A 25,638-nucleotide genomic window follows, 5' to 3' on the forward strand; every position below is an offset into this window, starting at 1 on the left:
CATCTGTCACATTTCCTCATATAATGCCCTTCAATCAGCAGAAATATCCAAACTTATATCGAACTGTAAAATGCATTCCTTCACTTCCAGGCATTCGTAACGTAAAAAAAACATAGGATGCAGACTAACATTTAAACTGCTGTAAAGTTCAGCACTATGACTTTCCCTTTTGAATTTTTTTCCTAATATACAGTATATTGCTGTTCACTCTACAGGCCCGGGTTCTTCGTACACGGATATTTTCACTCAAAGCATGATTTATTTTTTAATGCTTTCTATTTAGCTATAAGAAATTAATTAACTTCGGGATAGCAACAGTAACTTTGCATCATCACACCACCCTGTCGTTGATTATTTTCCAATAAGAGCACTACACAGAGTGTTTTATTCCTTACATAACTCATTTTCGCCAGTTTCGTCTAAAGAAAACGAAACGTAGCTACGATTTAATGAACTCAACATCAACTCACAGCTTAGTTTAATACACGAGATGGAGTTTCCTAGGTATTGATTTAAATTATTTTGGCTTAGGGATGTGTTATTAGACTGAGATATCGCCATTGCGTCCAAGAAGATTCGATACCACAAACATATTTTGGATCATTTTCTTCTTTTATATGGGTCTGTCCATAACAGAGAGTGAACTACAAGTTAAACTCAGTTTATGCGTTAAATCAGAAATAGACAGATCATAAATAAACATCATTTTTATAGATTTGAGAATTCAAAATAGCAAAACGGAGAGAATTAATGAACAAATAGTTTGCTCTCCTCTTTTACACCTGTATATTCCACTCATGTCTAATCCCACTCTCCAGAAAAGAGCCTGGTTTCTCTCAATGTCTCTTCCTCGTGTCGTCTCAGCGAGTTTTTCCGTCACTGTCACCTCAGGCTTCCTCACTAGAGACCTAAATCTCTATGATTCCTAATAATAGATTTCTGTAAAGCTCTTTCATGACAATGTCTATTGTTAAAAGTGCTATATAAATAAAAGTGAATTGAGTTACGTAGTGTTTATGACGCATTATATCACCAACAAATAAATTCGGTGCGTTTCGTAAGTAATGTCGTTTCGTAAGATATTTAAAATTCTGCGCAAATTCTTCCAGAAGCGGCAAAATTTCCTGATCTCTTGTAGCATAATTCATTTATTTAAAAAAATAATCGACTGGTGTCATAATGCACTGTACAAACTGACAAAGTGGTGTTGAGCTTCACTGGTGATATCGGTGATATAAAGTGTTATGAGCGCTACTTATAATGCGTCATGTTAACAATTCATAATGCATAATCAAGTGAGCTATAAAATGTACTGAATTTTAAATTCTAAATCTACATCCAGATTTCTGTAAAGCTACTATATGACAATGAAGTTTCATTTATGAATGCATTATAACAAGATATGTATGTGTTCATAGTTTCTTATAGATATGACCTTCATGGAAAGTGTTACCAAATTCTTTTAACAGCCTCTCCGGGGCCATCGCTGATTTCCAGTCATCATGGGAGTGTGTAATTATCTCAGATAACTCAATCCGGCTACACTAATCCCGTTCTCGTGTGATTATGACAACTAGCACATCTGGAATATGTCATCTTGTATTTGTTAAGCGACGTATGAAGAACAGGATCCAGATCTCGGACCGCAGTGTTTTGCTTCACAGGATGATAATTAATTTAGCAACACGTACAAACGCCAGGGCCGAGCGGTTCTAGCTGTTTAAAAGCCTCGAGTGTTTGCATGCTGGACTCACTCAGCTTTCACGCTGAAATACAAAAAGCCAGCGTTTGTTAGAATGAGATTAATCGTACACATCCCGCTGTCGTCGTCCTTAAGCGACGTTTAAACACCTTGCTATAAATAACTGCAGTCACGCTTGTGCACTTCCACCAGGATCAGGAGAAGCCAGTTTCTTACACTCGTCGTCCTCCTTGGCTGGATTCTTCACGGCGTCCGGAGCGGTTTCCTTCTGAGTCTCTTTCTGTCCGTCCAGTGAACAGTTGGACACTGCGTTGGCCACCTGGCAGAACTTCCTCAGCAGGATCTCTCTGAGGAGCAGGTAAACCCACGGGTCCAGGATCTGGTTAAGCGAGGCCAGGCGAATGGCAGTCAGGAAGAAGTTGCAGTCCATCTGTAAGTCCCGGCTGGGCAGGAGAGGAATCGCTGATGGTTTGCAGTGATGAGAAGATGTGTGGTTGGAGATCATCTTCAACATTAGGATCTGTGAAAAGAGACTGATCGGTCAGTCAATGTGCACCAATAAATATGAGTCACACTTACTTCCTAGCACCATCAGCAACCAAGAACCCAGTGGAAAACTCTTATTACTTCCATGAGACATTTTATTCTACATGACAAGTTCCCAGTCTTGGTCCTGGAGAACCCACTATCCTGCGAATGTCCTTTTAATGAACTGATTAGATGAATCGGTTGTACTAGGAGCAGGGAAAACACTAAAGGGTTCTCCAGGACGAAAGCCGGGAACCTGTGTTCTAAAGAATATCGTTGCTCTAAACAGATCATTTTGCATTACACGTTTTCCTTCCTTCCAGGTTTTCCTGGTAGGAGTCGTGGAGCAGCAGGCTGAGAGATTTCTCTGCAACCCTGACGAAGAACCTCATTTCTGCTGCTTGTACACGTATCCTTATTCTTTCAGTCACTACACACGGCTCGTGATCATGGGTCCTCACCCAATGGTGAAGAAACGTAAACTAGAAACGTGAGTGATTGTGCAGCATAAGCAAGTCACCCAGTGATGCTAAGAGGTTGCTATGGTATTCCTAGTTGCTTGCGTGTTCCTAGGCTGTTGCTATGATATTACAGGAGGTTCCTATGGTGTTGCTAGGTGGTTCAGACGGAATCCCTGGAGGTAGCCAAGGTGTTGCTAGGTTTTTCATATGGAATCCTAGGTGGTTGCTAGGTTGTTACTCTGGTAATTTAGGTGGTGGATAAGGTGTTGCTAAGTGGTTGCTCTGGTATTGCAGGTGGTTGCTGGAGTATTCCAAGAGATTGCTAGGGTGTTGCTAGGCTGTTGCTATGGTATTTTATGTAGTCACTAGAGTGTTGATAAATGGTTGCTATGTAAATACCAACCACTGCTGTGTTGCTAGGTGGTTTCTATGGAATCCTATGTGGCTGCTAGGGTGTTGCTGTGCGGTTGCAATGGTTTCCCAGGTGATTGCTGTGGTATCTCATGTGGCTGCTAGGATGTTCCAGGGGGTTGCTCGGAAGTTACTAAGTGGTTGCTATATAATCGCACATAGTGGTAGTGTGCTGGTCGGTGGTTGCTGTAGTATTCAAAGCTGTTGCTAGAGTGTTGCTAAGCAGTTGCTTTGATTTCCAAGCTGGTTGCTAGGGTAAAACTAATGAAGACAGATGTGGAGAAGTGTTAAGAATTAAATTTTTGGATCTTTCTTTACCTTTTTTTTGTTGTTTTTTTTAAGTATAACAGCCAGTCCTCCGATCAATCAGTGCCTCTTTCTCTCTCTGGGCTACACGGTATAATTACATTTAATTTAATCTTTAATTAACTAATGAAAGGAAAGGTCATGTTTCAGCTGGTTGCTGGTTGAAACCCAGCGTGCAGCCATCTTTCCCTCTTATTTGTTTGTAAAGCTGTGTAAGTGCTGTGCCATGTTTTCTTTTTGTGTCTCTTAGCGTGTGGTGAAGATTGAGATTGAGAATCATTATGAGGTCTTTGCTTGTCCCTCAGGTGGAAACCTTAACGTTTCTGTTTAGAAACCTACAACAAAGTGCTTTCCTATCAGATAACGTTCCAAGTAGAACCTTGTTAGGAAGCTAAGAACCCTTAAAGAACCCTATGTGTATCAAATAGGTAAGTGTGCGGTACAAACTCCAAATTATTGCTCATTATTTGGTTTTTAATACCTAGAACCTGTCAGGAGTTTAACATTTAACTCTTCTTACTTGATACACACTTTGTACCAAGGGGTTGGACTTGGTTCTGTGAAGAACCTTTAAGAGTTTTTCAATTTTGGAGGTCCATATTATTATTATTTTTGGCCCCTTGTTTACAGCCTGAAGCGGGTCTTAGACTGTTGTTTCTTCTCTGCGTATTTATTTTACCGAAGCTGCTGAAACGTGAAAAGAACTTCTGCAAATATTACAACAGTAGCTCCCGTTTTAAAAAGCTCACATTACAAAGTGCAGTTATTTCGCCGCTGCCGTGGGTCTGTGTTTTATTCCACGTCAGCTCTCTCGTAACAAACTGCATCCCTCAGCACACTCTGTGTCATGCTGTTATCGGAAAATAATCAACAACCGAGTTATTTTCCTATACCAACACGTCCTGAAGTGTTTTATTCCTCTTACACCACGGCAATCTGCCAACAATTACGATATTTTATTTATTAAAGAAAATGAGATGTCATACTTTTTATCCGTTTATAGTTACATTTAATGTTTGCCCTGAAACAAGACGTAACCAGTCGTTCTCTCACCAGCCAATTTTTAACTCTACAACTTTAATTCTGACACTTCCATAAATGTTAAATAAACGTCTCTTTACAGAAAACTTCACAATATCAACGATTACACATTTTTTAATCCGTTTATTCAGAGCGTCCTCTGTATAAATCCCTATGAATGAGCGGTTACTATAGAAACGATAAGGTAATAGAACAATGCATTAATATAAACCTGTGATTTGCAGCTGCACTACTGTCAGAGCAGTAATTATGGAAAATTATTCCCCTTCTGACCAATCAGATTCGAGAATTCAACAGCAATCATTCTATGCAGTCCAGTCACATGACCATGAAGAAAGTGACTGAGACAGAGAGAGGGAGGTTGACGTCTCATCCATCTCTCTCTGCATGAAAAGGGCACACGGCCCTGAGCGAAGTATCTTAAATAATTGATGTATGGTGTGATGGAAAGAGAACGGACATGTGCGTGTGCGCGTGTGCGTGTGTGTGTGTGTGTAGTACAGTATCACTCTTTGTAATCGATCTTTCTACACTTCCAAAGTCCCTTTTAAATCAAGCCCTGTAAAAATGACCAGGCTGAGCTGCTACACCAACATGATGGCTACCAGATGCCTGAAAATGTCAAATAGCCGATAGCAGGAGTGTAAGAACCAGCGCTGTCCTGGCTGGCAGAGATTCACCAGCAACATGACGCCAAAAAAATAAAAAAAACACGGAACAATGAACAGAAACTGGACGTCTGAAAGGTTATTAGAGTGTATTACGCACAAGCGCTCGTTACCAAAGCACAACGCTGGAGTTCTGGCACAGAGGGAGAACTTTTTCCTCCGACATCTGGAGTTGGTTATGTTTCCTCAGTGTCAGACTTTTAAACTGTCAGACCTGTCAGGAATTTTGTTTTTTCAAGAAATTGTCCAACATGACTAAAAACATCAACTACGAACTTCAGAAAGCAGCATTCGGGGAGAGAAAGAAGGATAGGGGAAATTTTAAATGGAGAATTTAAACCCTGCTTTAAAAAAAAAAAAATAAAGCATTTGCTGAACTTGGCTTGCTTGCAGTTGTTAAGTTTTATGATGTAGAGTTGTAGCGAAATCATTCATGCACTTGAGGATAAACGCTGAAATGTTTAGAAATTTATGTGAAAAGGTGAGATTTCAGACTGAAAAGTGCTACATAAAAATAATAACAATACTACTACTACTACAACTAATAGTAATAATAATAGTAATAATAAATTTAAAATAAAAAGATTAAAAGGAAAATGACATGCAATTTGCACCTAATTACACCTAATAATAATAATAATAATAATAATAATCTAATTTAAAAAGGTTTTTATTACATAAAATAATAGGAATACTAATGATTGTATTATTATTATTATTATTATTATTATTGCTGCTGCTTCTGGCAAAAAATGAAACTTCTTTTATTTGTGATATTTTCCTGACTTCTTCTTCTCCTTTATTTGTATTATTATTATTATTATTATTATTATTATTATTTTACACTGATGAACTTGTGACTAGTATTTACACACTCAGAACACCCACAGCAGGAGCATGGCATCTCTCTCCTCATTATTGATCACACTCTCTCATGTTTGCTGTAAACTTGTACACTGGATTAGCTGGATTAGCTGAAAAGACACACTGATGGCTCCTCACACCGCGTTGGTGACGCGCGCGCAGCCGGACAGCTCGGCTGCTCTCCAAGCGCGCGCGCGTGCGTAAAAAAAAAGAAAAAAGAGGCAGAAACCGTGTAATACACACCAGTAAAGGTGACCAGCAGACGAGCAGGACACACATGATCCCCATGAGCTGGATGACCGTCTCAGTGGTCAGCCTCTCCCACTGCTTGGACCACTGCGACGCGCTGGGTTTGACTCTGCAGCGCGCCACTAACGCGCGGATCGTCACCACGTTGCAGGAGAACGTGACGAGCAGCGACGAGATCCCGAGCGCGGCGAAGGTCACGGCGAAAAACGTGTTCCCGCTGACGTTAGAGTCGCCGGTGCTGATGAAGCACCACGTGCCCGGCCACTGCAGGGTGTACTTCCCGACTCCAATGATGGGCAGCAGGGCGAAGCACAGCACCAGGCACCAGATGGAGACGAGCACGTGCTTGGTGACGGTGGTCTTCATGCTGTTGGAGTACCAGTGAGGAGCGGTGATGGCTAGAGCCCTTTCCACGGCCATGGCGCTCGCGAAGAACAGCGAGCACAAGCCGAAAGTGGTCATGCACACGCCGAAGAACGGGCACAGAGTCCCGGACGCGTCGACGCGCTCCCACTGCAGCTCCGCTCTGTACACGGAAATGACGATGGGGCTCGTGAGCAGCTGTCCAAACAGATCCGTCAGCGCCAGAGAGCCGATGCACAGCAAAAACGACTGCTTCCGTTTGTTCTCCTTTCGCCTGTACGCGTTGTAGACCAGTATGATGGCCAGGCAGTTGCCCACCATCCCGGTCACCATCATGGTGATGGGGAAGGCGACGGACACCGAGCTGCACGTCGCGCTCCTGCTGCTGTCGCTCGCGCTGGCATCACGCGCGGGTTTGGACGCGTTCGACTCCAGCATTGCGTCTCCTGAGCGGTTCGACGGTAGATCGGATTCACATTTGGACGTCATCCTGTGTGTGGGACCATGGTCGTGGTGAGACACGCACGAGCGCCCGGGACGGAGTGCGGGGAGAGAGCGCGCGCACGCGTTACGCGTCTGAGCGCAGAGGCGGGACTCCTGCTATGAGCATTCATAACGGTCCAATGTGCACAAGCACTGAACAGAGCTAAAGTAGCATCACACACACACACACACACACACACACCTCTGGGGGTGTTTTCGGAGCGCAACTCTTGGTTATGCACATGCGCGGAAACAGAAACACACCCATGACCCAGCAGAAATATCACACATTTCAGAGGTTTTTTTTTTCCACATGTGCAACAAACAAACAAACAAACAAACAAACACGTGAAGGTGCATTTAAACATGTTACGCTCTGAAACTGCACGTGGACACAAATAAACACGTGGAAAGAAAAAACATTCACGTGAGAAAATCACATCTGAAAAATGAAACCAAATTCTCTACAAAAGAAACGCGTGCGTGTGCAATAATATGTGAATAATATGAAACAGTCTCATATGGAGAACAAAAACACCTGCACTACATGTGGAAAAATGTATGAAACATGGTAAATGGAGTGTGTTAGAAACCACACAGGGCTCCACGCTGTGTGTGTGTGTGTGTGTGTGTGTGAAGTGCGCATGTTCTCCCTGTGCTTTGGGGTTTCCTCCGGGTACTCCGGTTTCCTCCCCAGTTCAAAATCGTGTTGTTAGATGTGTTGTAGGCTGACTGGCATTTCCAAATTGTCTGTAGTGTGTAAATGGGTGTGTGATTGTGCACTGTGCCCCAAGTCCCCTTATAACCCACTTATATCCCTGTGTAGGATAAGTGGTACAGTGGATGGATGGATACAGTGTACACTGTAACTTTACAGCAGTTAAGTATTATCTTGCTCTAATTTTACAGTAACTTTACAGCAGTTAAGTATTATCTTGCTCTAATTTTACAAAAATACCAGTTTGCTGTAATTTTACTGTAACTTTACAGCAGTTAAGTATTATCTTGCTGTAATTTTACAAAATACCCAGTTTGGTGTAATTTTACCAAAACATTAGAGCGGTGAAGTATTATCTTGCTGTAATTTTACTGTAACTTTACAACAGTTAAGTATTATCTTGCTGTAATTTTACAAAATATCCAGTTTGGTGTAATTTTACCAAAACATTAGAGCAGTGAAGTATTATCTTGCTGTAATTTTACTGTAACTTTACAGCAGTTAAGTATTACATTGCTGCAAATTTACTGTAACTTTACAGCAGTTAAGTATTATCTTGCTGTAATATTACAGTAACTTTACAGCAGTTAAGGATTATCTTGCTGTAATTTTACAAAAATACCAGTTTGCTGTAATTTTACTGTAACTTTACAGCAGTTAAGTATTATCTTGCTGTAATTTTACTGAAACTTTACATTTTACTGGAATTTTACAGCAGTTAAGTGTTATATTGCTGCACATTTACTGTACCTTTACAGCAGTTAAGTGTTATCTTGCTGTAATTGTACTGTAACTTTACAGCAGTTAAGTATTACATTGCTGCAAATTTATTGTAACTTTACAGCCATTATGTATTATCTTGCTGTAATTTTACTGTAACTTTACAGCCATTATGTATTATCTTGCTGTAATTTTACTGTAACTTTACAGCAGTTAAGTATTATCTTGCTGTAATTTTACAGCAAATATTTTATTGTGATGTTACTGATCTTTACGGTATTTAAATGTATCTATTTCTGTAAAACGACATTAAATGTTGCACAGAGCAGTACTTTGTATTTAGAGTACTTAAAGAGCAACAAAAATTGGAAAAAAGTACCGTAAACTTTACAGTATAGGGCTTTATTAAGCCCTAAACACACTTTATGCTCCTGTTTATCAGAACTGTACTATTCCATTACCTTCCTTGATGCTTTGCGTCTTTAACTAGGAAGCTGCATATGGTGCACCTGAGAGGACAAGCGGAACCCTAATGTCCAATTATGTACCTTAAATCATTCCTTAACGTATATTATATTCAACTTTCAACTAAAACTACAAAAGCGCCATCTCCTTAGCTTTGAACCTATCCAGACTGAACCTTTGCACCTTTAAAAAAAAAAAAAAAAATCATTAAATTGACATTTCAGCCACAGTATGATGAATAGTTGTGATATGATGACTTGTCTGGAGCGTATTCAAAATGCGACAAGTGCCACCTACAGACCAAGCAGTGCTGGTGCTGCAGAACTTTCCCTTCGCTCTCAGGAATCAAGGCACCACGCTGTACCATTTACCTGGAAAACTAAAAATAATTCAATATCCAAAACTGGACCACAGCTCTACTCTAGATGTTAGTTAAAGGTAAACCCCACAACACTAAAGGTATAAAACATGACACAATAGGATGCGTGTTTACTAAACGTATAACATCTACCAAGTAAATGTCATGCTATTATAGGAAAATAATCAATGAGCGGAGTTAGTGTTACTACCCCGTAGTTTATTTTTCTATAATAGCAGGTCAGCAAATGTTTTATTACACTTATACTACAGTAATGAATGCCAATGAGTATAAATTTTTATTCAAGAATGATACGTCATGCTTTTTATCCCTTTATAGTTACATTAAACATTGTGGAACAGCCATGTAACAAGTTCCTGTTCTCATACATTAGAGCAGCTATAAACAGTCGTGTCCTCATCACTTTTTTTTTTCCCCCTCAGTCCTGAAGACTTCCTGCCTTCAAATCCGGCTTGGGAGTTTGTGCACACGATGTTGGAGGCTGTGACTATGACAGTGTGTGCTCAAGTGGTTTTGATTTATTATTTAAAAAAAAAACAAAAAAAAAAAAAAAACAGGAGAAATAAATTGATGGAGAACATGAAAAAAAATTTTTTTGTCATCATCAAGAAGTTCCTTTAGTGTTACTGAAAGAAAATGAACACTTAACATGCAAAATTACCATTTAAATCTCGAATTTTTGTAACTGACACGCCCCCAAATTAGAAAGTTGACGTCTATAGTAAAATACGAGTTCCTGATTCGTAATTACGACATTGTAGTGGCGTTCAAACGACATCACCTCATAATCGATACTACTCACAGGACGTAAAAGTAGCATTTACTGTGTCGGAAAATTTACTTCTGACACTGGAGACTCCTTCCACAGAAGTTAAAAAAATAACGAAGGTCTCCTTACAGAAAACTTCACCATATCAACAATTACACGTCTTAATCCGTCTAAATAATGACGGCTGCCGTACGCGTCTCTGTGAATGAGTTGTTACTATAGAAACGAGAAAATTAACCCACACCTTCTGACCAATCAGAATGAAGAACTCCGCAGCACCGTGGTATCATTCAGTCCAGGCAACCGAAGCATCGACGCAGAAGAAAATCAGCACACAGGGATAAGTTTAACAGGTTTTTATTCACGCTGATCACATTGCCATGTAGTTCTATAACGAATCGTAAGCGAATTTCTAGAAATGTCATGTGACATGATGCGGCCAAATTACTGTTACTTTTTTTTTTTTTTTTTGAACAAATGTCATTAAATGTTCTGGCTTTGTAGAGCTGGTTTGTGAACAAATCATGACTTTTTGCTATCGGATACCAATCAGGACTTTAAAAAAATAAAGCTTTCAGAGATTAGCTCAAAAAACAAACAAACAAACAAACAAACAAAAAAACGTCAAAAGTAAAATCAAGCTGGCTACGACTTTCTTCCCCCGACAAAAAGCAAAGCATACTTACCTTCACCTTACACAACTTAGATGAAAATAACGATGGATGAAACACTTAACCAGTTAATTTAATTACCCACAGCTCTCAAACCTGAATTTGGAAAACCAGCGTCAGCTAATAATTCATGAAAATTCTACATGAAGCTCCTAGTATTTTCTGTGAAACTACCTCCGTCGCCACATATCAGAGGGTTCAGAGAGTTCACACGGTCAGAAAGGCAGATTTGGGTTACCAAAACAACAAAAGAAAAAGAAAAAAAAAAAAAAAAAAAAAAGGCTGAACAATTGTTGAATACTGCATCACTCTCACTTGAAACAACAGTTTGTGATTTTTTTTTCTCTCCAAAGAAAACATGCAGTTGTAGAAAGATTTCCTTTCCCCCCCTTTTTTTTTGTGTTTAAGACTTTTGTTAATCATTTCTTTTGTGAGCCGGAGCCAGAACGAGAAGATCCAGATGAGCCGCGACCCCTAGAGTTACAGAGAGAGAGAGAGAGAGAGACAGACACACAGACAGAGAGAGAGAGAGACAGAGAGAGAGAGAGCACAGATAACTTAGTGACATATTAGGATAAAAATAAATAAATCAAAAGAACAAACACCAACAGCAGACCTGCCAACCAAGAGGAGGAATAATGCGTATTAGTGCGGAAAGATGTTAAAAATGCAGGGAAAAAAAACCCCCAACATTTCCGGTTGTCGTTTAATCCATCGCTTGTTCAAAGTGGAAAGCGGGAAATGGCGTCACAAGGCTGATTTTTTTCCACCTTCGATCTGCTGTAACCATTCAAACTGTTCCTTCTAAGCGACTTCCGAGGTTGTCAGTTAATATCCTCAAAACGGATCCGTAAATTTCTTTCAGTTGATCATTTAACCGAAAGATTTGGGCCAAATACGTGTTCACTCTATAACTGTCTACTGTTAGCTATGTCGAACATACGCTGATAGATTTTATTTAAATGTTAATCAACTCAAAATATTCTCCATTTATCGTAACAGGAAGTGAGGAACATCGAGACGAGACAAGAGATGGGCTGAAGGGGGCGGGGCTTCCTGGGGTGTCTGTTACTATCAGAGAGTTCGAAACTCCTATCCAACTGTCAATCATTTCAGATTCAGATGTCAATTGGCTCATCTGCCCTTTTTTTTTTTTTTTTTTTTTTTTTTTTTTTTTAAGGGGGGGGAAGGAAAGACGACTGCTCTTTCGGCGAGAAGTCATACTAGCGAACTCCGTCGTCCTACGCAAAGCGAGTGAAGGTTGGCAGGTCTGCAACAGCTCCATTGGAAAGCAGAAATCATTCATTCAATGATGTAATAAAATGTAAAAGGAAGCCAGTAGGCCATTTTGTTACACCACATAAACCCAAACCTTTCGGACGACTGGGAGCGAGAGCGTCTTTTTTTGCGTCCGCCAGAGGAGGACCTGGAGCGACTTCTCTTCTGGCCTCTCTCAGGAGACGGCGAGGACGAGCGAGACCTCTTTCTCGAGGAAGCGGAGCCTTTCCCAGAGCGGGAGCTGGATCTTTTAAAGGGGATATAGCAGGCGGTTTTCATCAGTGATACAAACACGACAAAAAGTTTCAACAACTACACCAAAGGAACAACAATACACAACGGACATGCTGCCTTCTGCCTCTGGATAAAAGCTATACGAAGTTTCCTTCTTTATACTGCTGTCTGAAATAATACAAGCCAAAAAAATGGCTTGTTTAAAGTGGAATTTAAACAGTAACTTAAAAAAAAAATAATAAGCTGCTAATGATTCTTGTTGTAAAATTAAACAATTTAATTAAAAAAAAACAAAAACACAAAAACAAAGTGCTGCTTCTGCTGAGTCCGAAGTGGTTCTTGTAACCACAGCGAGTTCGCATACACTCTCTCCCATGGAGAGTGCATGTCACCTCATTCACCTTGAGCGAGACCTCGAGCGAGAGCGTGATCTGGAACCGGACGAGCTCCTGGACCGGGATCTGCAACACAGAGCGACACATTTCCAATTTCCCCGAACAAAGTGGAAAAAAAAAAAAAGAAAGAAAGAAAGAAAGAAAAAAAAACTGAATGGTTAACAACATACAGCTGGGTGATAAAACAATATAATATTGATAAAGATAAATTAAACTATGCTTCAATACTGCAATTACGTTTATAACACAGACAAACTGTAACGATATGCAGTAAATCCAGTTATAAAAGCAGATATTTCAATAAAACGAATATAATTAAATAAAATCCTACTTTTTAAATGCCATGTTATCGCACTCTACCCAAGATTGAGTTGTTGTCGTCATCTCTTGTGGGCGTGGCCTGTCCGTTTTTTCCCCTCCCAGATAAGAAAGAGTAGCAGCTATACATTAACGCTAGCTAATTAAACACAAATTAAAAATCTTACTAATCAGTAACTCGTGCTCCGTTTTTAATTAGCTTCGTTAGCAGGCTAACTGTGCTACCCACGTACGCTCCCCAGAGAAACGGCGACGTAACGGCGATATCACGATAATTATCACAACATTCTTTCCCGAGATATCGTGGATACCGTGATCATTTTTATTAATGTTTAATTTTTTTTTTTTAATAAGTACAAACTCACTCAAAGTAGCTGATGTGACAAAATGTACTTCAAAATGTTTTTAAAAAAATTTACAGCTTTTTATTGTTTACTTTTTTTACATGTAAGAAATTCAAACACTTATTTTTGTAGATAAAGTTACATACAGCATCGCTGAACAGTTTTTTTTTTCTCTCAACGCAACTGTTGTGAAATCGTTTACAAACCTGTATACTGTGTATCGTAGAAAAGTCTTCGAGAATCACGATATTTTCGTCATATCTGTTCGAGCCAATCGTTTGGATTTAATGCTTTACGTCGTAACTAATTTGCTTGGAACAGAGTCGCTTTGTCGCTTGTTAGTGTGAATTTAGAGTTTAATATCATGATGTTAATAATATTTTACAATTCCGGATGTTTTCTTGATATTTGATACACACCAGTGACCCCCATAACACGTTTTGGACCAAAATAAATGAAAAAAACTTTAAAAAATTCTCATTTCCAGAACATTCCCAACACATTTAACAGGAGACTGAAAGAAATAAAAACATTAAACAATCTGATTTTACAGTCTGACCATGAAAAGTGATGTTTGGAAAAAATATACTAAAGCACACTGATGCGATTCAAACGTGTGTCAAGGGCTATAAGGATCACCCCAGAGGTTTCCACGGCAACGTTCCCAGAAACCCCGAGCTCGTGAGATAGTTAAATAGCTCATTTTCGTCGTCACGGTTTGCTTATTTAGCTTTCAGCTGTGTTTATGTTCTCATTAACTTCAGATGTTTCTACACCAGAGCAGATAAACCTCATCAACACGTGATGAACGTATACACATGGAAAAACGTGCTTTGTGCTTCCATGACAAAATCAAAAACACAAGAGATCAATTTAAAAAAAAAAAAAAAAAAAAAAAAATTTTAAAACAGGTTTGAATAAAGATGTTAAGCTGATACTGACATTTTGTCTGGCGTTACCCTTGACCTGTACCCTTTTACCTGGACCTGGACCTGGACCGAGAGCGGGAGCTCGAGCTGGAGGAGCGAGAGGACGAGCGAGAAGAACCCGAGCCGCTGCCTTTCTTCTCCGACGGCTTCAACTCGTCACTCGCATCCAGATCGTACTTGGACAGATCGGCGTCTTCGTCGTCGTCGTCGTCTTCGTCGTCGTCGTCATCCTAAAGAGGATTACGCAGACGTTACTGACCTGTAATGTAAACGTTAACGTTAACGTAAGAATTTTCTCAAAATCAAACTCTTACATCAAGTTTGTATTTTGAAAGATCGCCATCTTCGTCGTCATCCTCGTCCTCCTCCTCTTCCTCATCTTCGTCCTCGCCTTTCTTTTCAGGATCTCCCTTTTTCTCGCTGTCCTTCTTGTTTTTTCCTCGAAACTTCTTTTTTATACGGCCAAACTAACAGGAAACACATTAACACCGCGTTACGATTAAACCCAAATAGGTTTCAGAGATTTTTTTTGCATACGTCTCTCCCTCTCTCTTTTTTTTTTTAAAAAAAAATAAGAATACAGTTTATAATTTCTAGCAAAACGGTAAAAAAATTAAGTTTGATCGTTCATCCTGTACTCGTCCGATGGAATGCTCTCTAGGACACATGCCTCCGTGAACAGACTGGGGTTAGTTAGCATCAGACATGGAACTTCTGTCAATAGAAAGACAACCGGAGTCTATACACGTGTGTGTGTGTGTGTGTGTGTGTGTGTTTCATTCCCCCACCAAAATCTACAATTAATATGCAGCTAATGAAACTGCATTTGGACACATTACGGCGTTACAGTGTGTGTGTGTGTGTGGCGTTCGAGAAATAAACACTGAGAAACTAAACAGCATCGTATATAATGGGTGTGTGTGTGTGTGTGTTTTGTTTTGGATAAAATGGTAAAAATAAAATGTAAATCTGTCATTATCATATAACTGTCCAATGTGGCTACAATTCCCTGCTTCAGATGATTAATTATTATTATTATTATTTCATTCTAATTGCTTATTTATGTTTATCGTTGAGACTTACTAATTCTTGGCATTTCTATTACATTTTCATTTTCTGTTTTCGTGGATTTTAAAGTATGAACGATGCTACAGAAGTAAAGTTTATTATTATAAGCAGTAAAATGTATCCACCTCATCATACTCTCCATCGGACTCTTCTCTCTCGTTGTAAACCAGATTCTCTCTCTCGTTGAAACCGCCGCCATAACCTGTTTTAAAAAAATACTAATATTAAATAATGATATTGATGTACACAAAGCGATTAGGCCCAGAGTTTAATATTAATGTGCGTATTTAAGGGAGAGCTTTTCGATGCAGTCGGTGATGTTACCTGTTCTTTCCTCCAGTTTGGCGTATTTGGGGGTGTTGCACATGTTACACTCTGATCTTCTGGCCCAGTTTACGTTCCCACATCTGCATCGTCAGAACAAAGAGCGTTAATTATTATTCATGTTACACACAGTACAACTAACAATCCAGTGTGCTATTAAACCAGGCTGTATTTCAGGAAACCTTTCCTGTACTGGCCAAAAAGCTATAACCATGTCATGCATATGGATAGACAGATGTGGCTAAGTGTGTGAGTAAGAATAAGCGTGTAAGAGTGTAAGAGTGCACGTGTGTAATTGCCGAAGAGTGCTAGACTAAGAGTGTTAGCATGTAAGAGTAAGCAAGGGTGTGACAGTAAGTAAGATTAAGAGTGTAATGTGAGTGTAAGTGTGTAAGGGCGTAAGAGTAAGCAAGTGTGTAAGAGTAAGTAAGAGTGTAAAGGTGTAAAAGTGTGAGGGTATAAGTGTGTACAAGCAAGTGTGTATGTGTATAAGAGTATAAGTGTGTACTAATAGGTAAGTGTGTAATGTCAGTAAGTGTGTCAGAGTAAAAGGGTGTAAGAGTGTAAGGATACAAGTGTGTAAGAGTAAATAAGTGTGTGAGGGTGTAAGAGTAGGTCCGAGTGTAATGTGAGTAAGTGTGTGAGAGTGTGAGGGTAAGTGTGTGAGAGTGTAAGTGTGTGAGAGTGTGAGGGTGTAAGAGTGTGAGGGTGTAAGAGTGTGAGGGTAAGTGTGTGAGGGTAAGTGTGTAAGTGTGTATATGGGTGTAAGTGTGTGAGAGTAAGTGTGTGAGAGTGTGTGTATGGGTGTAAGTGTGTGAGGGTGTGTGTGAGAGTCTGTGTATGGGTGTAAGTGTGTGAGAGTAAGTGTGTGAGAGTGTGTATGGGTGTAAGTGTGTGAGAGTAAGTGTGTGAGTGTGTGTATGGGTGTAAGTGTGTGAGGGTGTAAGTGTGTGAGTATGGGTGTAACAGTGTAAGTGTGTGAGAGTAAGTGTGTGAGAGTGTGTATGGGTGTAAGTGTGAGTGTGTAAGTGTGTGTGTGGGTGTAAGTGTGAGTGTGTAAGTGTGTGAGAGTGTGTGTATGGGTGTAAGTGTGTGTATGGGGGTGTAAGAATGTGAGTGTGTAAGTGTGTGTATGGGGGTGTAAGAGTGTGAGTGTGTAAGTGTGTGTATGGGTGTAAGAGTGTGAGTGTGTAAGTGTGTGAGAGTGTGTGTATGGGTGTAAGAGTGTGAGTGTGTAAGTGTGTGTATGGGTGTAAGAGTGTGTGTATGGGGGTGTGTAAGTGTGTGAGAGTGTGTATGGGTGTAAGAGTGTGTGTATGGGGGTGTGTAAGTGTGTGAGAGTGTGTATGGGTGTAAGTGTGAGTGTGTGTAAGTGTGAGTGTGTAAGTGTGAGTGTGTGAGAGTGTGTGTATGGGTGTGTGTGTGTGTGTGTGTGTGTGTGTGAGAGTGTGTGTATGGGGGTGTAAGAGTGTGAGTGTGTAAGTGTGTGTATGGGTGTAAGTGTGAGTGTGTAAGTGTGTGAGAGTGTGTGTATGGGTGTAAGTGTGAGTGTGTAAGTGTGTGAGAGTGTGTGTATGGGTGTAAGAGTGTGAGTGTGGGGGTGTAAGAGTGTGAGTGTGTGAGAGTGTGTGTGTGTGTGTGAGAGAGTGTGTGTGTGTGTGAGAGAGAGTGTGTGTGTGAGAGAGTGTGTGTGTGTGTGTGTGTGTGTGTGAGAGAGAGTGTGTGTGTGAGAGAAAGCTCACGTTTTGCACTGCCAGTCGTTGGCACTGAACAGTCCCCTGCTCTTCTCAGCCAGAGTCTTCCCGATCTCCGTTCCTCCTGCCTTCATCAGCTTCGCATCTGTCGTCTTCTCTGTTCAAACAAACAGCAGTCGTTCATTTATTATTTTAAAGGCAAACAGCTGTGCGCGATTCCCGATAATGGGTTTATACGCCGCGTGCATCATCACTTACCCCTTCCACATCGGTTACAGCTTGTTCTTCTGGCAAAGTTCACATTTCCACATCTTGGGACACAAGAACAAGGCAGTGATTATCACGAACACGTGCTAATAACAATGCCAGTGACGAGACATTACGAACAACTGATCTGTGAAGAAGCTAGCCTTCTTGTGCGTTGTTATCCCGAGATCACAATTTATTTATCGAAGATTTTGACGAAGGTTAAAAACGTCGTGAGACTCAAAACCGTTTAGGTGGTGACCATGGAGACGTCTCGGTCCCTGGCAGTGAAGCTGATCACCTGTTCACGATCATTATAGTCTTCTCAAGAGACGGACGCTATTCTGGAAAATTGTCTCGCATTTATGATAAACATACAGCTGTTTCCTCTTGTGTTCGATTACTGTAAAAATTTCAACATCACGAGAAAAACAAGCTATGACATTAAAATGACGGGACGGAAAAAAAAAAAGGACTTAAATGCTATTTGGGCGGGATTAGATTCCCAGACGTGTCTGTTCCCACGTATTAGACGTCTCTTGGAATTCGGATCAATTCCCGAGGGATAACTGATGTCGGATAAATCACAGGAATGGGCGTGTCTTTATGACGAATGCATGCTCATCACACAGTGTACTACATTTTAACACAAACTGATTTGTCTTATTAAGCGATTGTCGTGGGGGCGTGGCCTCACAAGGTGTGCCTGAGTGTGCATTAGTAGGTCACGTGACCATAAGGTAAGTCTCTGTACCTGGGGCCAGGAACGCAATAACTTAAACCTAAAACCCCCATATGCTTCACACGTTCTTTTAAACAGCATATTTATCCTTCTGTGTTTTAAACTCGACTTTTGGTTTTGTCTCGGTGCGAGACGAGAGACGGTATTCTGTTAGAAAGTACCAATAATTTGGAAAATAAACTCACAGAATTAATAACCACAAAAGCATGGGAAATACATCTGAATATAAAGAGTGAAATATAAAATTAAAACAGTAGACAATATACACAACCTGTATATAATCCATCTTTTATAGTTTTGACCTTCTTACAACACATATTGTGTTTTTATTCAACTTTTTTCCCCTTAAAACCTTAAACGAATCAGTGTGTCATATACCGGAATCATTTGAGAACCGATCTAAATGAATCGATTCATTAAAAAGAATCATTGTGCATACATCCAGTCAAGACACAAAAGAAGGCCGTGCTTTAAATAAAGATCACTTTGTCCTGGAGAAATATTGATCTGCATAAATTCATGCGCTTCTTATGTAATTAATTTGATTAAATTTTGGTTAAAAAGGTATTTTTTAAAAGTAAATTTGCTTATTTGAACATCAGAAGCGGTAACGTTAGCTAGCGAGGGTTAGCTATCATGCAAACTGCCACAATATCAGCAAAATTAGCTAGCAATGCCGCTACTAGAATATTAAAAACACCCACGAATATAAAGATATTCTACTTAAAAGGTTTATTAAGGAGCTGTTAGTTATTTAAATAACTATTTAATGTAAATACGTGTAAAGCAATGCAGGCCAAGTTGCACACAACGTCACCTAGCTAGTTAGCTTTGCTAATATTTCCATGGAAACGTCCTAACCGTTTTGTTCAAAGTGCACAAAGTGACGCATTACATCACAGCGCCTTAAAAAAATCCTAAAAATATGTTTTACTTACTTTTTATCTGGACAAATCCAGTCTCCGTCGCTCACCCGAAAACTCTTTCCAGACATCTTGTGTCTCCTAAGTGGCCGCTCGCGGGATCTCACAGGAAAGAGAACAGCGCCTGAATATTAATATTCCTCCTAATATATTTTCTTATTTTGTGAACTTGACACATATGCTATTTTTTAAAAATCAGCACCGTGAATATTTGTCTATCTATAACAACCTTCGTTGGTAGGTTTTACATTGTGTCATTTCAACTTGACGATTTTATAGACGTGTTTTAGACAGGCGACTGATTTAGACACCTAACTTAGCACAGGAACACGTCGCAAGAAGGACCTCAAGTGGGCGTGGTTAACATGTGGGGGCGGGGTTCTGGACAGGCACCACAGAAATGTGTACTGTGAATCAGATCGGCTCATTTGTAAGAGTCGACTCTTTCGAGTCCCAAACCGCTCATTAATAAGTTTTTTGCTAAAAAGAACAACTTGTCCGAAATTTTGACTAGTAATTCTTCTTCTTTGCCAAAATAAGGCTGAAATTGTTTCATGGAATCTTACTTTACCTTCTAATTAGCAAAATAATTTCTAAAAATCTTTTTAAATGAGCTGAATCAAATACACGTCTTAATATTCAGCTAAAGAACAGCTCAGATGATTAAAAGAGTTTTCCACGGAATAATTTGGATTAAATTGCACCATAAGAGTAACAACATTACCTATATCAAAAAGAAGAAGAAGAAGAAAAAGAAGGAAGGCTCATGTATGAGAGTCGGCTCTGAACGTTCACTCAAAGGAGTCGACTCAAAGAACCGACTCTCTCGTGAACGACACATAATGAGTGTGGTACAGAATCTAGAAACTGAAGTCTTTACTGGTGATGAGGAAAAAAAAGCTGGATATAAGGGATATAATTACATTCTTAAGGGTCAGTTGATGATTACAATCAAGTCTAAATTGAGGTTTTGAGTGTAACATAAATATAAAATCAGGTAATAATATAATTATGTGTGAGATTATTAGTGGAAAAATATTTTCTTTTAATTCTGGCGCATGATGTGTCCATGAAAGACATTTTTCTTGTTATGCTTACAGTCAGAAATCAACATTTTGAACATATGCATGTATACATAATATATATGTATATATAGTATTATATATAACATGTATATATTTGCAATCTGATTATGAGAACACTTGACACATACCTTCAGTGGACATTAACAGAAAGGAAATATTAATATTTAATAAAGTCATACAGTTTGGCAAATAAAATGAATACTATTTACATTAGTAAACATTAAATCTGAATTATATGCTGCATTATATTCTCTGATATTTATTTAAATTGACATTTATTCATATATAGTTAGGGCTAGACGTCTTTCTTGAGTGTAAAAAAAAAAACTAATTCATGTACTTGTGTCTTTTTTTTTTTTTTTTTTTTAATAATCTTGAAAATTGATTTAACACCATTTTTTCCTTTTCTCTGACAAGCTCTTCATGGAACTCGGCAGCTCCTTCGCTCTTTTCTTCTCGATGTTCTGCTACCTCTTTCTTTTTCTTCTTTATCCTCTCGCATTCTTTCCTGCTCATGCTTTCATTCGGGCTTCAGTCTCTCTGTTTCTGCTCGAGCAGATGTTTCGAACATCTGTCCATTTGCTCATCCTTTCATGCTTCACACTGATCTCTTTAGGTTCTTTAAATGGAGCTCGATTGACGTCTCTTTTGAAGTGTCTCTCCTTTTCTGCTTTCCAATTTTCTCTCTCTTCATTGTTACATCCTTCAAGTTTCCAGTTTTCTTTCTTTCTTTTTTTTTTTTTTTTTTTGGAAAGGTCTCTGGATTTCACTCTTCTAATATCATCGGTTTGGATTAGTCCATTTCCTGGTCCTCATTTTCCAAGCCTGTGATTTATTTATTCATGCAGGAAATCAGACACATCTCCTTGTTCATCTGCTGCTTCTCTCTCTCTCTCTCTCTCTCTCTTTCCATCTGATATCTCTTTCAATCTGTCCATCTACTCAGCCATCACTGGTTGCTTTATTTATGCTTGGATTTTTCCTGAAGCAATTTTCTTTCTGCTTTTCATTTCTTCCGTTCTTCTTTACAGCTTTATTTGCTTTTCTTTATACAAAAAGCCATCCTTCTCTAACTAAGCTATAGTAATTCTTAAATCTTCTGGTAAATTCTTCTCAATTTTCCTTTGAAAACTCTAACCAGGAACATACACACACACACACACACACACACACACACACACACACACACACACACGGTCTCCTTTTCCACCTGCTGAGATTAATGTGTGTGTATGTGAAATTACAAATATGTTTAAAATGATTATAAATAAAATCATTTTACTGTTAAAAACTGTTACTGCACTGAAGTTGATTATTTTCCTATAACAGCACATCCCAAAGTGTTTCATTCCTCTTACACCACGTTGTAATTTGCCAACAATTAAAGAATATTAAAGAACAACACGTCATACTTTTTTTAAAAAATCCATTTATAGTCATTTAATGTTGAAGAACGTCCATAAAACAAGTTAGTTCCTGTTCTCACTTACGTTATAGCAGCTATAAAATATTCGTTCCCTCACCAGCCTCTCTTTTTTCTCTCTCTTCAAGTTAACAAGACAAAAAAACACAGATTATTATGTTACCCTGAAAACCACAAAGAAGCGTAAACCCCTCTGTCCTGAAGATGTCTCTGTCCTGAAAACTTAAAGTTACAGCGTTACCTCTGACTGTTACAAAGCGCTGACACTGGAGACTCCTTCCATACATGTTACATAAACATCTCCTTACTTTAAGAAAACGTCACCATATCAACAACAAGATTTTTAATCCGTTTCTGTGGAGCTTCTGCTTTACAAGTCCCTGTTACTATACAAATAAAACAATAACTTATTTGAAGAAGTGCATTAATATAAACTTGTGATTTACAGATGATTGCATAATTGTCAGAGCTACTGTTATAGAAAAAGAATCAACCAATCAGAATCCAGAATTCAACAGCGCCGTGGTGTAACAGACTTAGTTTTATTTGTTCATTTTTTATATTCTGAAATGACGCTAATCCAAGGAGCTTGTTTGTTTTCCTGTGATTATTCTTAATTTTATGATCTTATTATGCAATTTGTAATGATTTTAATGCACATCTGCAGGATCAGAAGTCTGCACTGTCATCTATTCGAAGCACAGATCAGATCGCTGACCCTAACGATCATTCGTTAATATGATGATGATGATGATGATGATGATGAACATTATGAGCTTTCCATTTAGTACACATTTCAGACACTGACCTGCTTCATTCTTCTTTTATGTGATGAACAGATGGTTTGAGAAAATGGCTATACTGCCATCTGCTGGGAAGATGTCACATGGTGTAGAGTAAAAAAAATTGAAAAATAATATCAAATAAAATACATCAGCCCCAAAACCTGCCACAGTGTTTGCTGTACTCAATGTTATTAATATTTTCTCTATATTTATGGTCTACACTTTTTTTTTAAACTAATAGTCAATAGGTTAATTCATTTTATTATTATAAAAAATGCCAATTTTTTTTTGACTCCTTAAACTTTTTCTTTCCATGCACTTTCAGGAAGTTATGACCTCTGAAACAAAGCAAATTTTGTGAAAAAGATCACTAAAGAAGATTATTATTATTATTATTATTATTATTATTATTATTATTTAAATCAATGTGGACCATTGGCTTACTATGGCATCTGGACCTTTCCAATATGGTGGACATTTTGACGTATTGTTGTTAGCTAACATCTAGCTAAAGTCACTCTTGCATTATTTATTAGTTTATTTTAGAAATGATAAAAAAGGAAAACACAGGAAATGCTTTAATACAGCTACCATCATCGCAAGTCTGCTAGTCAAAGTAGCTGAAGAGAATTCATATCTATCACAATATTTTAAGAAAAAATGAGACCGATACATGAAATATTCCCCCAAGTCAGGAAAATAGATATTTACTAGCTTATTTATGTAGACTATACAGTCAAGTGCAAAAGTTTTCACACCTTTTGGAAAACATCGCAAAGATCTTTAATATACAGCAAGATTTTTAATTTATTCCGTTTTGCAGAATCTGTAACATGTAAAGATGTTAATAGTTGATGGATCTGTATTTGGGGTCGGCTTGTGACAAAGCTTTATTTTTGTATTAATTAACTTGTGTTTGCTTCAGACTTATGTGACCTCATCTTCTGCTGTTCCACTGCGAGGCTAGTATTATGATAAGCATGGGGAGAGCTTCAAAACCTTCATTACATAAGGGTGTAACGATACACTCTGGTCACGATTCGATTAGATTCAATTCCATTCTCAGAATATTTTAACAAAATATTCTTTAATGAAGAAAAGTTACGACTGAAAAGACTTGTTTTTAAATTTCTGAATCATAAACAATGCAAAACAGTGTACATTTTTGTCTGTATAAAACTGAATAAATCAAAATTTGCTACGAACAGATGTTTAATATTGTAAACGAAATGTACTAAAGGTTTGCCATATCTTAAAAATAAATAAAATACATTTAAAAATTCTCCCAAAATTCTTTGAAATAAATAAAGTATCTGACTCGGGGGGGGGGGGGGGGGGGTGGGGGGAAATCATGGATAGAAACATAATAAGCTCCACAGCAGTTTCTGAGGCATCACTTTAACCAGAGATAGAGCTCCAAAGTCGGCTAAAATGTCCGCTTTCTGCAACCTCTTTCTCGAGCACTGTAGATCGCAGCGGCGCAGGGCTTGTGTCATTCAAAAGCTATTCAAGAGCTCTTTTTAATGGCTATAAAGTGGTTGTGTAATCATTTAACTTATGATGCGTGTCTGTCATTGAGATCCAGTGCTATTGGTCATTTCACAAGTGCAGAAGATTCCCGGTAATGACGCAAGATCGCCAAGAAAGAATGCAATCATGTGACCAGCATATTTTAACTCTATGGGTTGTGCAGATTGGGACCTCTGGTGTTCAAACAGCGCAATAGTTTTAGAGGCATAATTAATAGAATGCTGCTTGCCACTATATGATTTGCACATTTCCAGTCACATTTTTTTCATTGCAATGCATCGTTACACTCCTATTCATGGACACATGGCTCAGTAAACCCAAAAACACAGTCCTAAAAATAATAATGGTTCCGGGTTGCATGAATTTTGCTCTTCACCGTCCTGGTCATCCATGGAATGGACAGATGTTGATTTTATGAATATTCATAATAGTGTTATAGGCTGTACCAGTCATTTAATGATGAATAGTATATGATCATGTAACTTAGCCAATGTGTTTAGTCCTATATAACTACATGTAATCATAAAGGAACTACTGCTGTGCTCTCTCTCCTCTTTTCTTTCTCCTCTCTTCTCTGTAACTATTTCTCCCTAGAATTGTTTTGCAGAATAAATTCGCTGTCCAACGTTTTGCTGCAAGCTTTTCTGTCTTGGAATAAACTCTGATTTAGATTTTAAGACTCTGCACACCTCATTTTTGACACCAATGGTAAAAAAAAACAACAACCTTATATCAGTTTGCATCTTTCTTTTTAAATGTCCTGTAAACATTCCCTACTAACTTGCAACTCTTTGCCATTATAACTGTCTTTTAAAGTACTTTTCTGTAGCATTGCAGTTATTCTTATACTTATTGCTATTCTTCTTCTTCTTCTTCTTATTATTATTATGTAAATACATTGCAAAACCAATCTACACTTTACTTCTTTTTTCACTCAAAAACCATGAGAAGTACAAACTTTTGCACTCACTTGTATCATAACTGTGCATATAATTTCACTTGCCTGCACGCTCACAGCAGAAAATAAAGCTCTGACTGTCTTTTCCCTTTTTCCCCTTGCATTCTTTTACCTATTTTCTCCCCTTTCTCTACCTGAGCTTCACATTCTTTCCACTAGATGGCTCTCTAATGTCACACCTTTTGGCTAGAAGCTGGGTGTAATCATTTTGCCCCCTGTGCGCTTAGCAGGTTTTAGGTAAGTTGTGTGATTTGTACAGACACACAGCACAACCATTTCAAAAGAAATACAATTGCACGGAATTGCATTTCGTGACGGGGAATAGTGGATAATAATAATAATAATGATAATAAAACAAAAGCAAAGGATTTCCTCTGATCCTTCTGTTCCTTTCCAAAATTCCAACAAATGGCTGACAAAGTGCACATTTGGAGAGCCTTTTCTGTTAGGCGTGAAGGGCTCTGAGCTGTTGAGCCAGATGGAGTTTGGACATCCCCCCCAGTGCTAGTTCTCAGTCCTGCAGGGACGCAGACACGCACGAGCTCAGCAAGCCAAAGCCTGTCC

The 25,638-nt window shown here is 38.8% G+C and overlaps 2 protein-coding genes across 5 annotated transcripts; both read right to left on the minus strand.

Moving 5' to 3' along the window:
- Positions 1-645: 645 nt before the first annotated feature.
- Positions 646-7,282, minus strand: ptger3 (prostaglandin E receptor 3 (subtype EP3)). Its single transcript, XM_026945642.3, has 2 exons — positions 6,225-7,282; positions 646-2,222 (listed from the first exon to the last, which is right to left on the minus strand). The coding sequence occupies exons 1-2, from the start codon at positions 7,080-7,082 to the stop codon at positions 1,872-1,874; spliced, it is 1,209 nt and encodes a 402-aa protein (XP_026801443.3). The 5' UTR covers positions 7,083-7,282; the 3' UTR covers positions 646-1,871.
- Positions 7,283-10,468: 3,186 nt separating this feature from the next.
- Positions 10,469-19,541, minus strand: zranb2 (zinc finger, RAN-binding domain containing 2). Of its 4 annotated transcripts, none has more exons than XM_034297867.2 (10): positions 19,309-19,538; positions 17,641-17,693; positions 17,431-17,539; positions 15,689-15,771; positions 15,490-15,566; positions 14,611-14,763; positions 14,354-14,526; positions 12,712-12,771; positions 12,171-12,323; positions 10,469-11,272 (listed from the first exon to the last, which is right to left on the minus strand). In XM_034297867.2, the coding sequence occupies exons 1-10, from the start codon at positions 19,362-19,364 to the stop codon at positions 11,218-11,220; spliced, it is 972 nt and encodes a 323-aa protein (XP_034153758.2). In that variant the 5' UTR covers positions 19,365-19,538; the 3' UTR covers positions 10,469-11,217. The 4 variants fall into 4 exon arrangements, with proteins under 4 accessions (XP_034153758.2, XP_026801301.3, XP_053086592.1 ...); XM_026945500.3 differs by having other exon boundaries at positions 14,348-14,526; positions 19,309-19,536; XM_053230617.1 differs by lacking the exon at positions 10,469-11,272 and having other exon boundaries at positions 11,285-12,323; positions 19,309-19,541.
- Positions 19,542-25,638: the final 6,097 nt, after the last annotated feature.

This window comes from Pangasianodon hypophthalmus, chromosome 2 (genome assembly GCF_027358585.1).
Source record: "Pangasianodon hypophthalmus isolate fPanHyp1 chromosome 2, fPanHyp1.pri, whole genome shotgun sequence".
NCBI classification, from domain to species: domain Eukaryota; kingdom Metazoa; phylum Chordata; class Actinopteri; order Siluriformes; family Pangasiidae; genus Pangasianodon; species Pangasianodon hypophthalmus.

What these genes read in the sequence shown, in the direction of transcription:
- ptger3 (XM_026945642.3), bottom strand. Translation starts at nt 7,082, where the DNA reads ATGACGTCCAAATGTGAATCCGATCTACCGTCGAACCGCTCAGGAGAC. An exon ending in TCTGCTGGTCACCTTTACTG is followed by an intron (nt 2,223 to 6,224) that starts GTGTGTATTACA and finishes CTCTTTTCACAG; the next exon opens with ATCCTAATGTTGAAGATGAT.
- zranb2 (XM_053230614.1), bottom strand. Translation starts at nt 19,364, where the DNA reads ATGTCTGGAAAGAGTTTTCGGGTGAGCGACGGAGACTGGATTTGTCCA. An exon ending in TGGATTTGTCCAGATAAAAA is followed by an intron (nt 17,694 to 19,308) that starts GTAAGTAAAACA and finishes TTGTGTCCCAAG; the next exon opens with ATGTGGAAATGTGAACTTTG. An exon ending in CAAACTGGAGGAAAGAACAG is followed by an intron (nt 15,567 to 15,688) that starts GTAACATCACCG and finishes TTTTTAAAACAG; the next exon opens with GTTATGGCGGCGGTTTCAAC.